Raw genomic sequence first — 12,252 nt, forward strand, 5'->3', positions numbered from 1 at the left:
GCCTTTTTTTTTGTAAACACTAAAGTTGGCTTCTTTAGTGGGTTGCACCCCCGTCCGACTAACGGAGATGGCTCTGATCCATGTTATTTCTGCAGCGTCTAAAAGGTTATGTGTAAAATCAACACTGACAGCCGGATGAGAAAGCGGCGTCGGCGAAAAAGGAACTGCGGCTTCTTCTGGATCGGTCTGGTGGTTAACAAGGCAGCTCCCAGTGGTGGGAAGTAACAACGTACAAATACTTTGTTTCTGCACTTTACTTGAGTATTTTTATGAAGACTTTTCGCTTTTACTCCTTACTCCTTGTCTGTACTTCTCCTTACTTGGTCAAAAAACTTGTTTCAATCTTCACAGTTGACGAAGCAACGTAAAAATAAGACAGAGGGTTTAAGTCCACGGTGGTTAAGAACTTGAATGATTAAAATTTGGGGGACTTATAGGGCAGAAAAAAACGAGGAACGTGAACCAGGGATCATTAACGATGATGATACACAAACGATATTCGATATTCCCCGTCCATGACATTGTGCGAGTACTATTGCCACCTCTCGCACCTCTCAAGCACTTTGAGCAAGAGAAAAAGGCTAGAGGCTGTTTAACGCCTGCCGCGGCAAACATATAGCATACGGACAGATGAGCCGAGAACTACAGTATGCTGACACTGCAGAGAAATGCCTGTAAACAAGCACACTCTTTGTCGCACTTTCGCCCAGGCCTCTATCACACTGGTGTCACTGCCCTGGAGACGAAAGTTACTGCAAGAGTGCAAACAAACATGCGTGGACTGACGCACATGTGGACAACACGGGCACTCAGGCTGAGGCTAGCTCACCTGCAAAAAGCTTTGATCGACAATCTTGAAAGTTCAGTTAAGACTTTCATCCAGATCCAGATTTGAGAACAAAGAGTAATAAGACCAGACAGAAGCACGGCAAATTACAACCAGATTTGAGGGCATTTCACTGCCATATGTGTAAATAAAAACACACCCATGTTAAACTGCCATTTTAACTTTCAAACTTCAGATAGTGACGACAGTCACGACAGTAATGTAATATTGATGAAAAGGTGAGACGAAACCTCATTGGGTAGGCCGCGAAGAGATTTAAACATTAAACAGAAACTGCAGGAGTTTAACTGATTAAATATGCTATTATAAAGTGCAATCAGGAATTGCAACTTAATGGAAGCAAAAACAGTAATGTATTTTTTAAAGTTGGCCACGGAGCGCGGTGCTGGCCCTTAATGAAGCCTTAACCATACGATCGCCCCCTGGTGGCTGGCGGATTAGCAGTGCCTGCATTTTAAACATATGCATAAAGAAAAAAAAATATATATATATTTTTTTTCTATTTTAAATCAGCAATGATCAGGCTCATTTAATCGTGGCAGCCAAAATCACGATCACGATTAAAATTTTATTAATTGTGCAACTCTACTGTGAGGAGTGCATTTTTGCTAGCTAGAGGTGTAAACAACATAAAAACCAGAAAGGTGCCGATGGGTGAAAAACAAGCGACAACCTTTACAGCTTCTGATCCTGCATACATGTGGAAAACTGTACTAATGGGATAAACTAAAAATGATTTTTTTTTTTCGTTTCTGTGTGTTGTTGACAAATGGCTTTTGCTTTGCATAGTAGAGTTTCAAGTTGCACTTACGGATGTAGCGCCGAACTGTATTTACTGACATTGGTTTTCTGAAGTGTTCCTGAGCCCATATGGTGATACCCTTTCCACATTGATGTCGGTTTTTGATGCAGTTCCAAACACGTGCCGCCTGAGGGATCGAAGGTCACGGGCAGTCAATGTTGGTTTTCGGCCTTGCCGCTTACATGCAGTGATTTCTCCAGATTCTCTGAACCTTTTGATGATATTATGGACCGTAGATGATGAACTCCCTAAATTCTTTGCAGTTGTATGTTGAGGAACATTGTCCTTAAACTGTTCGACTATTTTCTCACGCACTTGTTCACAAAGAAGTGAACCTCGCCCCATCTTTGCTTGTGAATGACTGAGCAATTCAGGGAAGTTCCATCCATCAATCCCTTTTCTGAGCCGCTTCTCTTCACTAGGGTCGCGGGCGTGCTGGAGCCAATCCCAGCTGTCATCGGGCAGGAGGCGGGGTACACCCTGAACTGGTTGCCAGCCAATCGCAGGGCACACAGAAACAAACAACCATTTGCACTCACATTCACACCTACGGGCAATTTAGAGTCTCCAATTAATGCATGTTTTTTTTTTGGGATGTGGGAGGAAACCGGAGTGCCCGGAGAAAACCCACGCAGCCACGGGGAGAACATGCAAACTCCACACAGGCGGGGCCGGGGATTGAACCCGGGTCGTCAGAACTGTGAGGCTGACGCTCTAGCCAGTCGCCCACCGTGCCGCCCAGGGAAGTTCCTTTTATACCCAATCATGGCACCCACCTGTTCCCAATGAGCCTGTTCACCTGTGGGATGTTCCAAACATGTTTGATGAGCATTCCTCAACTTTCTCATTCTTTTTTTGCCACCTGTCGCAGCTTTTTTGGAACGTCTTGCAACCATACAATTCTAAATTAATGATTATTTGCTAAAAACAATCAAGTTTATCAGTTGGAACATTAAATATCTAGTCTTTGTAGTGTATTCAATTAAATATAGGTTGAACATGTATTCTGTTTTTATTTATGTTTAACACAAGGTCCCAACTTCATTGGAATTGGGGTTGTAATTGACCCAACAATTGAGCCAAAAATGGTCACAACCCCAAGTTGGGGAAAGCGTATTATTTCATTAACATTGAGGGGTAAACCGGGGTTAATTTCACAGCGTGTTGTTAGGGTATAGCATGTGACAAATGACAAATGTTGACTCATTAATGAATCCAGGGTGAAATCTCAAACGTAGCAGCGTAACCTCCTTGCTGGAGGTTAAAAAAGGCAAAGAAAAGGGGAAAAGAAAGTGCTGCAAGTGCACTTGCCAGAATTCACTTTGTCTTCCCGTTAGACGGAATCATGCTTAATGAGCAGCGTTAGGCTTACGTCCCCACGTTAAGTGGGGTACCTGTGTGCAGATTTTAACATAGTAACTAGGATTGGGAGATACGGCCTAAAATTCACATCACGGTATAAATTCATTTACGGTTTTCGGACGTGTGCTTACTGAGTAGCTGTTGTATTATTTTCCTCTATAGACATTAATTTCCTTGCCAATTTACTGTAATAGTTGATAATTTCCTGCTCTAATGCCAAACTTCTGTTAAAAGTGTACTGTGCCACCGGAGCCTGTTAGCTTAGCGTCTAGTATTCCCCCGGTAGTTCTGAACAGCCCGGGAAAGCCGGGAGGATGGGGGACCGTTAGACTCAGACGCACGTGGGCAGCTGTCATCTCCTCCAGCTCCGTGGTCAGACATGCTTGAAGCCATTTTCACAATCACAGTCTTAATCTACACCATCGGCCAAATCTATACTATCGACCACATATACTGCGCAGCCTTAATCTCAATTGATTTTTAACCCCCCCCAAAAAAATCCCCATGTGTGTTATTCCTGCTCTTATAGTGTGTGGTGTACACAAGATGACTAAAACAGCACAAACCACACACAACGATATCTCCCCCGACAATCGCTTGAAGACTTGAAGGCTATCGTTTTGTTTCACAATCACAGAGTCCGTTGTTCCACCGAACTTGGTGTTGACCACACACACACAAGGATTTGCCATCGTAAATATTGACCACGTTTAACATTTACGATTGTCGGCCCTGACTGTTTTCCGGGCAGAGCGCAGATGGAAAATCGGTCTTAGTCATTAAGAGACATCTGATATATCAGCCCTTTACTGACTTTGATCACAAGGACGGAAAATGCTCAACTTTGGCTCGATTGTCAGTATCTATGTACCCATTTTATCCGGTAACTTGCCATTATATATATTGAACAGGTTTAACATTTACAAATGTCAGTGGGAGGGGAATAAATAAATTAAATAAATATCACCCTTCGCACATCCCACATGATAATCGCTCAGGATGATCTTTGAGACACATCTAAAACTCTTCTATTTGGTGACTTTCACTGCAACAACGGGAAAAATGCTCACATTCGTCGGTATGGGTGTACCCGACTGTTTTCTGAGCGGATCGGGAATGAAAAATCTATTTTAACACACCCAACAACACCATAGGATAATCACTCAGGATCATCTTTGACATCCAATAATCCGACTTTTGCTGACTTTGATTGCGAGAGGGGAAATGGTCAAATTCCACCTATTTGTCAGTATGTGTGTACCAGCTTTATCTGGTAACTTGCCATCGTAGGTATTGAACAGGTTTAACGGTTATGTTTGTTGGCCGTAATCGTTTCCTCAAGCAGATCATTGAAGAGAAAAAAAAACAAAACAAAAAAAAACACTCGACACGCCTAACATCACAGGATAATCGATCAGGACAGCTTTGTGGGACAGCCAATAATCGGGCTTTGATCACGAGAGGGAAACAGCGCAAATTTGGCCCAGTTGTCAGCCTAGGTGTACCTTGCTTTATTCGCAACTAATAGGCGCTATAGCTCTCAACTCCAGCATCTTCTCTCAAAAAAAAAAAAAAAAAAAAACAGCAAAGGAATGAGAGCCCAATTACCCTGCGTCCACGCTGATATCGCAGCTTGGACGCGTTATCACCTCCACCCGGCGTGGAGGTTGGGGGTGGGAACAGACTGACGCCAGCAGCGAATACCAGTGTGTGTGTGTGTGTCAGCAGTAATAATCACCCGGATTAGAGCAGAGCCAAACCCCTGCAGGGGCAACTCCCCCCATTCCTCCCTCTCTCTTGCACCCCTGGCTGCCTCACCCAGTCCTGATCCCCCACTTTTTGGGGGAAGGCCCTGGGAAGCGGAGCAGCCGGGACGTTTTAGTTTGGCTACGAAGTACACAGACAGGACACTTTCTCAGGTTCCCCTTTGTCCTATCACCCCCCCCCCCCAAATAAAATACCAACTGCTACACAAAAGAAGCACCCCACGACAGGAGAATCCTTTTCAGCACAAAGGGGGGTGCGCTGACATGGAAGTTGATTCGACTGTCAATAGGTCTGGAACACGTCGAGATTATTATCTATCAGTGGGATGGGACACAGACGACTGCATCTCCCCACGCCCGCAACATTGGCCCCCCCCATCAACAACTGTGGCGGCTCGAGGGGCGGGGGATTACGTTTGTGACAGCTCCCCCCGCACTATTAAAATGCCAATCATAATTCGCCTCTCAAGGGAGCCATTATCAAACAATTACAGCATATTCTCGCCACTCCTTTATTTGTCATAACAGTTGACTGATTCGCTTTGAATAGCAAAACATATTTGGGCCTTTGTCGTGGTTCTTTTGTTAAACAGTCTCCAGGAAAAAGATGGAAAACAGCACAAACAATGCAAATTTGTTTGCTATTATTTCAGTCCAATTACTTACGTCAGCATTTCTTGCCACTCTTTTATTTGAAATGATGCTACCACACCCACACCTAACAGTTGCTTGGTTCGATTTGAATAGCACCACATATTCGGACCATTTGTAGCAGTCCAATACTGTTTCTTTGCGTAATAAGCTCCAGTAAGAAGCTGGGAAACAACAACAATGACTGCATAATGGTTAGCTGTTGTGCCAATTACACTACTTAAATTGCTACATCTTCTCCACTCCGTTACTTGAAAGGACGCCATCAACAGTCGCTTGATTGTAATCGTAGCATGTGTTTTGACTTTTTGCATTCCCCCCCCCCCCCCCAAACAGGCTACATTAAAAAGAAGGGGGGGGGGCATGTTTGTTATCATTTGAATTCAAGTGCTTAACTCACCAAATCTTCACCACTCCTTTATTTAAAATGATGCCACCACACCCAGTCATAACAATCAGTTGATTTGATTTGAATCGCAGCACTTATATTTGGACCTTTTGTTCCAGTGTGAATATTATTTTGGAAGGTGTTAGGGGAGGAAAATGCTGAAGAATTTCAATTCAACTACCGATTGGTGCTCGTCTATGATAAATGATCAGCATAAGCCCCATCGGGTTCAAAAGTCGCACCGATGCAATCATGGTAAATACCTGCAAGGCATCTTTTAAAATGCGTTGTTGTTGTTGTTTTTACCTTAGATTTTTTTGCTTGCTCTCCTTCTTGTTGAGAACCCCGGGCACGCAGTTAGTTAGCTCGGTCCAGTCGGCGTGCAAGCCGCAGCTCCAGCCGGTGGAGAAGCGCGAGAAGAGCCAGGTCTCCTTGCGGTTGGGCCGATAACAGGTACACTTCTTCTGGCCCGGCCGGCAGTCGCACGGCACCTCCAGGCGGACATTCTGCACCAGGTGGCGGCCGAACGTAGTCCCGCCGGTCTTCTGGATGTGCAGGAACACGATCACGTCCTCCCCCTTGATTTGGAAGTCGACGGTCCGCTCCAGCTCCCGCACCGGGAAGAAGTACTTCTTGACGTAGTGCGGGTCCGGCGTGGGGAAGATGTCCCCCTCGTCCTCTTCGGCGAAGTAGCCGTGCGGCGAGCCGAAATTGATGACCCCGGGCGCCACGTACTGATAGAGAATCAGCATAAAACACACGGATCCGACCACGATCAACAAGAATTTGCTGCTCCTCTCGACCATGTTCCTGTGCAGTTGCGGTGCCCGCAGTACGCTACCGTTTCCCGGTGAGCGGGGCGCTCGGCTTCTTCATGCCCGCCCACGGCTACCAGGACCGCCGTCGCCGTCTCACCGAGACTCGCTTTGCAGGGAATCAAGAGGTGCTCGCGGAGCGTCGAAACGTCCGGCGAACTTGTCTCATCGTTCGCGGCGTGGCGCGTGTGAAAGGCGCATTGTAAACTCCACAAAAAAAAAAAAACAACAACAACAAAAAAAGAAGAAAAAGCCGAGACCACCTTCCCACCCCCCAGCCTCCTCCTACTCCGACAGGCAAGCGACCCTCCCCAGGCTTACTTGATTTCGCATGGACGTCCGACAGACACAACAGGCTCGTCGCATCACCATGGAGCTGTGGTCCCGGATGAAGCGAGGACTCCCTTCTGCCCCTAGCCTTTTGCAACCTCTCTCTCTCTCTCTCTCTCTCTCTCGCTCTCTCGCTCTCTCTCTCTCGCTCTCTCTCTCTCGCTCTCTCTCTCTCTCTCTCTATCTCTCTCTCGCTCTCTCTCGCTCTCTCTCTCTCTGCTCTCATTGGCTCACAAGGCAGACCGCCCCCGTTCTACTTAGCCAACCTGGAAAGACGCTTCCAAAATGACACATTTGGATTAAACTGTTCACCAGCCAATGGCAGGAATCGTATAGATCACGGGTTTCAAACTCAAGGCTCGGGGGGGCAGATCTGGCCCTCCACATCATTTTATGTGGCCCACGAATGAAAATCATGTGCGTCACCGTCCGTGATTCTTGCTAAAATCTGTACCAACATTTTTAATAGTTATAGTCAAGGATTTTTTGTTTTGGTTACCAATCCCCTTTTTACAGTAACTTGAACCATAGCTCATCAAACTATTCCCCTTGACTTCTGATTTTAAAACTAGCTATCCATCAATTTGTTGAGTATATGTAATAATATGATGAGGCAAGTCAAACATTTATATGGTTTTCCCAGTCATACCGGCCCTCTAAGGCAGTGTCCCCCAACCTTCCTTGCACCGCGGACCGGTTAAGAGTCGGCATTTTGTGGTGGTGTTGTGTATATATACATATTACACACACACACACACACACACACACACACACTTGCCTCGCTTTTGCTTCGTCCTTGGGCGTTCGTCCACTGTGGGCGCGATGCAGGAGTGGGGGTCGGACTGCAGTTCCGTATATATATATATATATATATATATATATATATATATATATATATATATATATATATATATATATATATATATATATATACACACACAAGGATTTATCAAGATTTTGAAGTGGACAGCAGCCCCGTTTCCCACTCATGTACTGCGCAGAAGCAGAAGCAGTGGAGCAAACAATCCTGATTCATGCAGTTTTCTGCTGTAACTGAATGATCTTTATTCATCAGAACAATACGAATAGAAATTCTGTCACATTTTAGTTGTAAGTAGTTTCTCCAAATCGAGAAAAGCCCTATATCAGTGATTCTTGAAGTGTGGTAAGAGTACCAGTCGTGGTAAACGGGCTTCCTCTAGTGCAGGAGTGTCAAACTAATTATTTATGACTTCCCTTGGAGAGTCGTTACGACTGTGAACCCATATAAATGACTTATCATCTCATATAAGCATATACAGTATACACAATAAATTGACAAATAACTAGTTTCGAAATCGGAAGCCTATAAAAACATGTTTTTCAAATATTACATTTCTTTTCAATTGGGGGTTGGTACCAACATTTTTTTTGCAATATCTGAACGTCATTACACTACAACAAAATTTGCAAGGATGTGGTGGGCCGGATCTGGCCCCCGGGCCACCAGTTTGACACCTGTGCTCGTGTGGTAAGTGCAAAAAAATAAAAAAAATAAATCACTGAATTAAATATAAATAAAATTGACAACATTTAAAACATGCAAAACAATCAAACATATTAGAATAAAAGCTTGTAGCTATGCATAAATTCTGTTTAGACCTTTTTTTTTTTTTAATTCTAGGACAGTAAATTTGGAAGAGCAGTTCCGTTATATTTGACTTTAAAGTACAGTATCATGCATTTGTATTTCATCTTTAAGAACTATTTATTTTTAAACATTAAAAACAAACTTGCGTATGGTGCATTTGAGTTCAAACATTAAGTACACTTTATTTTCTCCTATACTTAAGAGCAAGGTTAATGATTAAAATGTGCATAATGTTACTATAATAAATATAATTCGTTGATACTTTAAAAGCCAAGTCTTTTTTGAGGTGGTATGTGAAACATTTGTGAACCACTGCCCTATGTAAAATCAATGTATTATTATTATTATTTTAATAAGAAGTCAGGGGGATTGCCTCCAAAGAGGCGAACAACACAGTTTCTGTCAATGATTAATTTTAGTATCGCTGTCCCAAAAGTCAATATACGATTCCTATTTTCTATTTCGTTTTAGGCATCATTCAGACAGATGTGAGGCCATCGGCATTTGATAGCGCAGACCTTTCAGTTTTTGTAAGCCTATCATCATTCATTCCCTTGTCCATGGCTCTCCCAATGACATTGTAGCAGCTTTGCAAAATTACCGCCTGGCAAGAGGTTTTTCTGTCTCCAATCGCAGGGCACAAAGAAACAAACAACCATTCGCACTCACAGTCACACCTATGGGCAATTTAGTGTCTTCAATCAACCTACCACAAAAGGTTTTGGGATATGGGAGGAAACCAGAGTGCCCGGAGAAAACCCACCCACCCAGGCACGGGGAGAACACGCAAACACCACATAGGCGGGGCTGGGATTCGAACCCTGGTCCTCAGAACTGTGAGGCAGATGTGCTAACCAGTCGTTCACCGTGCTGGCACAATTTACACTACTCATGGACATTTTCTAGAAATAGGGTCTTCTTGACAAACCACGCAGCGGAAAGCCTGCGACTGCCACCACTGGTGAAAACAACAAACTGCTAGAGCAGGCGTTTTCGCAAAGCGTGTGAAAGTTCCTCCGTACGGCTGCACTGGGACTCTGGAACTCGCCAACAAAAGATGGATTGAGCGGCTGCTTTTGAGAGTGATAAAGCTTTACCCGGACTTACTTCAGGTTGTTCACCGTTATCAAAACGACCCTCAGCTCTTGAAAAACCCGTGATTCAGCGATGCAAAGAACACGACACACAGCAACAATAAAAATGTACTTAATGTTAAAACAACACACAGTGTTGATATCTTGTATAAGGTGCATAAAGATGGCGAAAACGGGAGGCCTTAATTTAAAAAAAAAAAAAAAAAAAAAAAAAAAAGGCACAACATTACACCGTCAAGTTATCCTCGCGTCACCACCAGCTAGCTAGCTTGTTCATCAGCTTGTTGACAGACTCGTATTTCACTGGTTGCACTATTAATGGAAACAGTTGCAGAACTATTCGTGTTGGCAGAGCTGAATAAATGCTTACGTAAACAAATCATCTGTTGTCATTTATTACGGTTAATAGACGGCGCGTGTAGTATCTGCCTGTAGCCTCATGCCTATGACCAAATCACAGCCATGATATACTGTTTACAGTGCAACATGACTCCCTCCCGTGTGATATTGCTTAATTATATGATGGTTCTGCTTTTCTTGAAAACATAATAGTTCTAAAACAAATAGTCACTGTTTCAAAATATTGTGGGCTAAATTATACTCTCATACTGGAATTACCCCACACTGGTTGTCGACCAGTTGCGGGTGTACCTCGCCTCTCTTTCTTAAAGTCAGCTGGAAAAGGCCCAGCTCAACCGTAATGATGATGGCACAATATAGAACATTTTTTTTCTCATGATGTAGTTGTCCCCCTCTAGTGAGAGCCCACGTACCACTACTGGTACTCGTACCACACTGTGAGAACTCTTTCTGCAGGTAATTCCGACATGATCGGAGAGCCTTGTGGCTCGAGGTGGTCTGGAATAATTGCCACTCTTATTTTTTGTGCTTTACTTACAGTGAAGCAGCATCTGCCTGTCACAGTCGCTGTTAAACACACTCGCGATTACGACTTTGTGCCTCGCCCCTGGCATCACCAAAGACTTCTCGCTGTGTTGGGAAGACACAGAAGAAGTGGCTCAGAATATTAAGTGTGTGGGAGTTGTTTTGTGTATTGTTCACCGCTATGCGTTGCGCCATAATGAGGCACGTTGCTTAAAGAAGACGGATGTCACGGGCTGCCTCGCCCTCTGGCTCCACTATAGAGAAATAGAAGTTAGTGTATCATCAGTAGCAGTTTATTATTGCCTCTGCATAATGAGGTTTTTCATCCAGTTTCCAGCAGCTTGGAGATTCACAGTATCTTTTGCCTGTTCTTGCTATATTTACACACACACTGCCTGTCTTCTTTTGCTCTTTTTTCAAGCAGTATTTCAAATGAAGGATAAGCATGATAATCGATTTGTAGATTAATTTGATGGTGTGGAATTGATTAATCGCCACTCTTGAAGCAATTGAGGCAAAAAGGGAGCGCGCTGCTCGGCTTCAACCACTGATGCCATCTCTACTTGTTTGATGCCTACTTTAAATAGTGCGGTGGTGCCTTGCGATGCGAGTTTAAGTCATTCTGTGACCACTTGCATCTAAAATCATCTTTCCCCATTGAAATGAATGGAAATCTGTCAGTGTTCACAATGAATGTAATTTGTTCCAGCAACCAAAAAACAGCCAAAATGTTTGGAATGTGCATATATATATATATATATATATACACACACACACACACCTGTATACAGTATATCCTCCTCTGGCTAGCTCACCTTTTTCCTGCTTGTAATAGTCACTCAAAATATTTTTTCCTTTCCAGTATACCAGTGGTGTGCGTGATGGCCTTCAGAGCTTTCGCTGCTGGCCTAGACACTATCAAAAGCACTGACCTACAATTACAATTTATGCCTACATAAGATTATAGGATTTCAGCAGGGATTTTGGCACAATTTGCTATCGCAGGTGATTTCCCAGACTGGGCCCGACATAATTTGTCGGGAATGACAAAACTTCTTGTAGTGTGACATAATCCACAACCAACGATTTGGCCTTACGATAGTCCTACGACGCCAAAATGAGAAGTCTAGCATGTTTGATTTTTTTTGGGGGACATATTCTGTGTAGAATGACACATCAACCACAACTCTCCGACAGCGCACCTTGCCATCGACCAATAGGATTGCCTATTTCCTCCCATGCTTGCCGTTGTCAACAAACTGTACTTGGTCGCCATTTCTTTTGGCGCACAAACTAATGTTTACCGAAGCTTTAGCGCATGATTCGACAGAACGCTGGCGTGTTGATGTACAAACTTTAGTGTTAGCACTAGCTTGCTCGGCTACACAACATTTTATTGCCTGCTTGTGGGCCGTATCGTATTAAAAGTACGTGAACATACCTGAAGAAATCCTTGAACGGATAGCCCTATACAGTACGTCCTCTCCCGAGCACCCAATGACACGGCACGATTTTATTCCCTCTTTTTGTTCTTTTTTTCCCCAACATTGCCGCAACGTTCCATTGTTTGACAACAACCTGTTGTTGCCATGGTATCGCTTGCATCCGGTTCCAGTGAAAGGTGAAAGGTTTTCTGGGCACGCCTCCTCCAACAGTGTTTGATTTGACAAGTTAAAGCCCAG

General features: G+C 43.9%; 1 protein-coding gene across 2 annotated transcripts in view; it reads right to left on the minus strand.

Annotated features, from left to right (window-relative positions):
• The window catches only part of LOC133412606 (heparan-sulfate 6-O-sulfotransferase 1-A-like), a 71,032-nt gene extending 64,194 nt beyond the window's left edge, over positions 1-6,838 (minus strand). For both annotated transcript variants that reach the window (XM_061696056.1, XM_061696055.1), the window contains exon 1: positions 6,123-6,838. In XM_061696056.1, coding sequence (XP_061552040.1) covers positions 6,123-6,622 — 500 coding nt within the window. In that variant the 5' untranslated portion in view covers positions 6,623-6,838. The remainder of the gene's footprint in view (positions 1-6,122) is intronic.
• Positions 6,839-12,252: the final 5,414 nt, after the last annotated feature.

Source organism: Phycodurus eques, chromosome 14, assembly GCF_024500275.1.
Source record: "Phycodurus eques isolate BA_2022a chromosome 14, UOR_Pequ_1.1, whole genome shotgun sequence".
Taxonomy (NCBI): domain Eukaryota; kingdom Metazoa; phylum Chordata; class Actinopteri; order Syngnathiformes; family Syngnathidae; genus Phycodurus; species Phycodurus eques.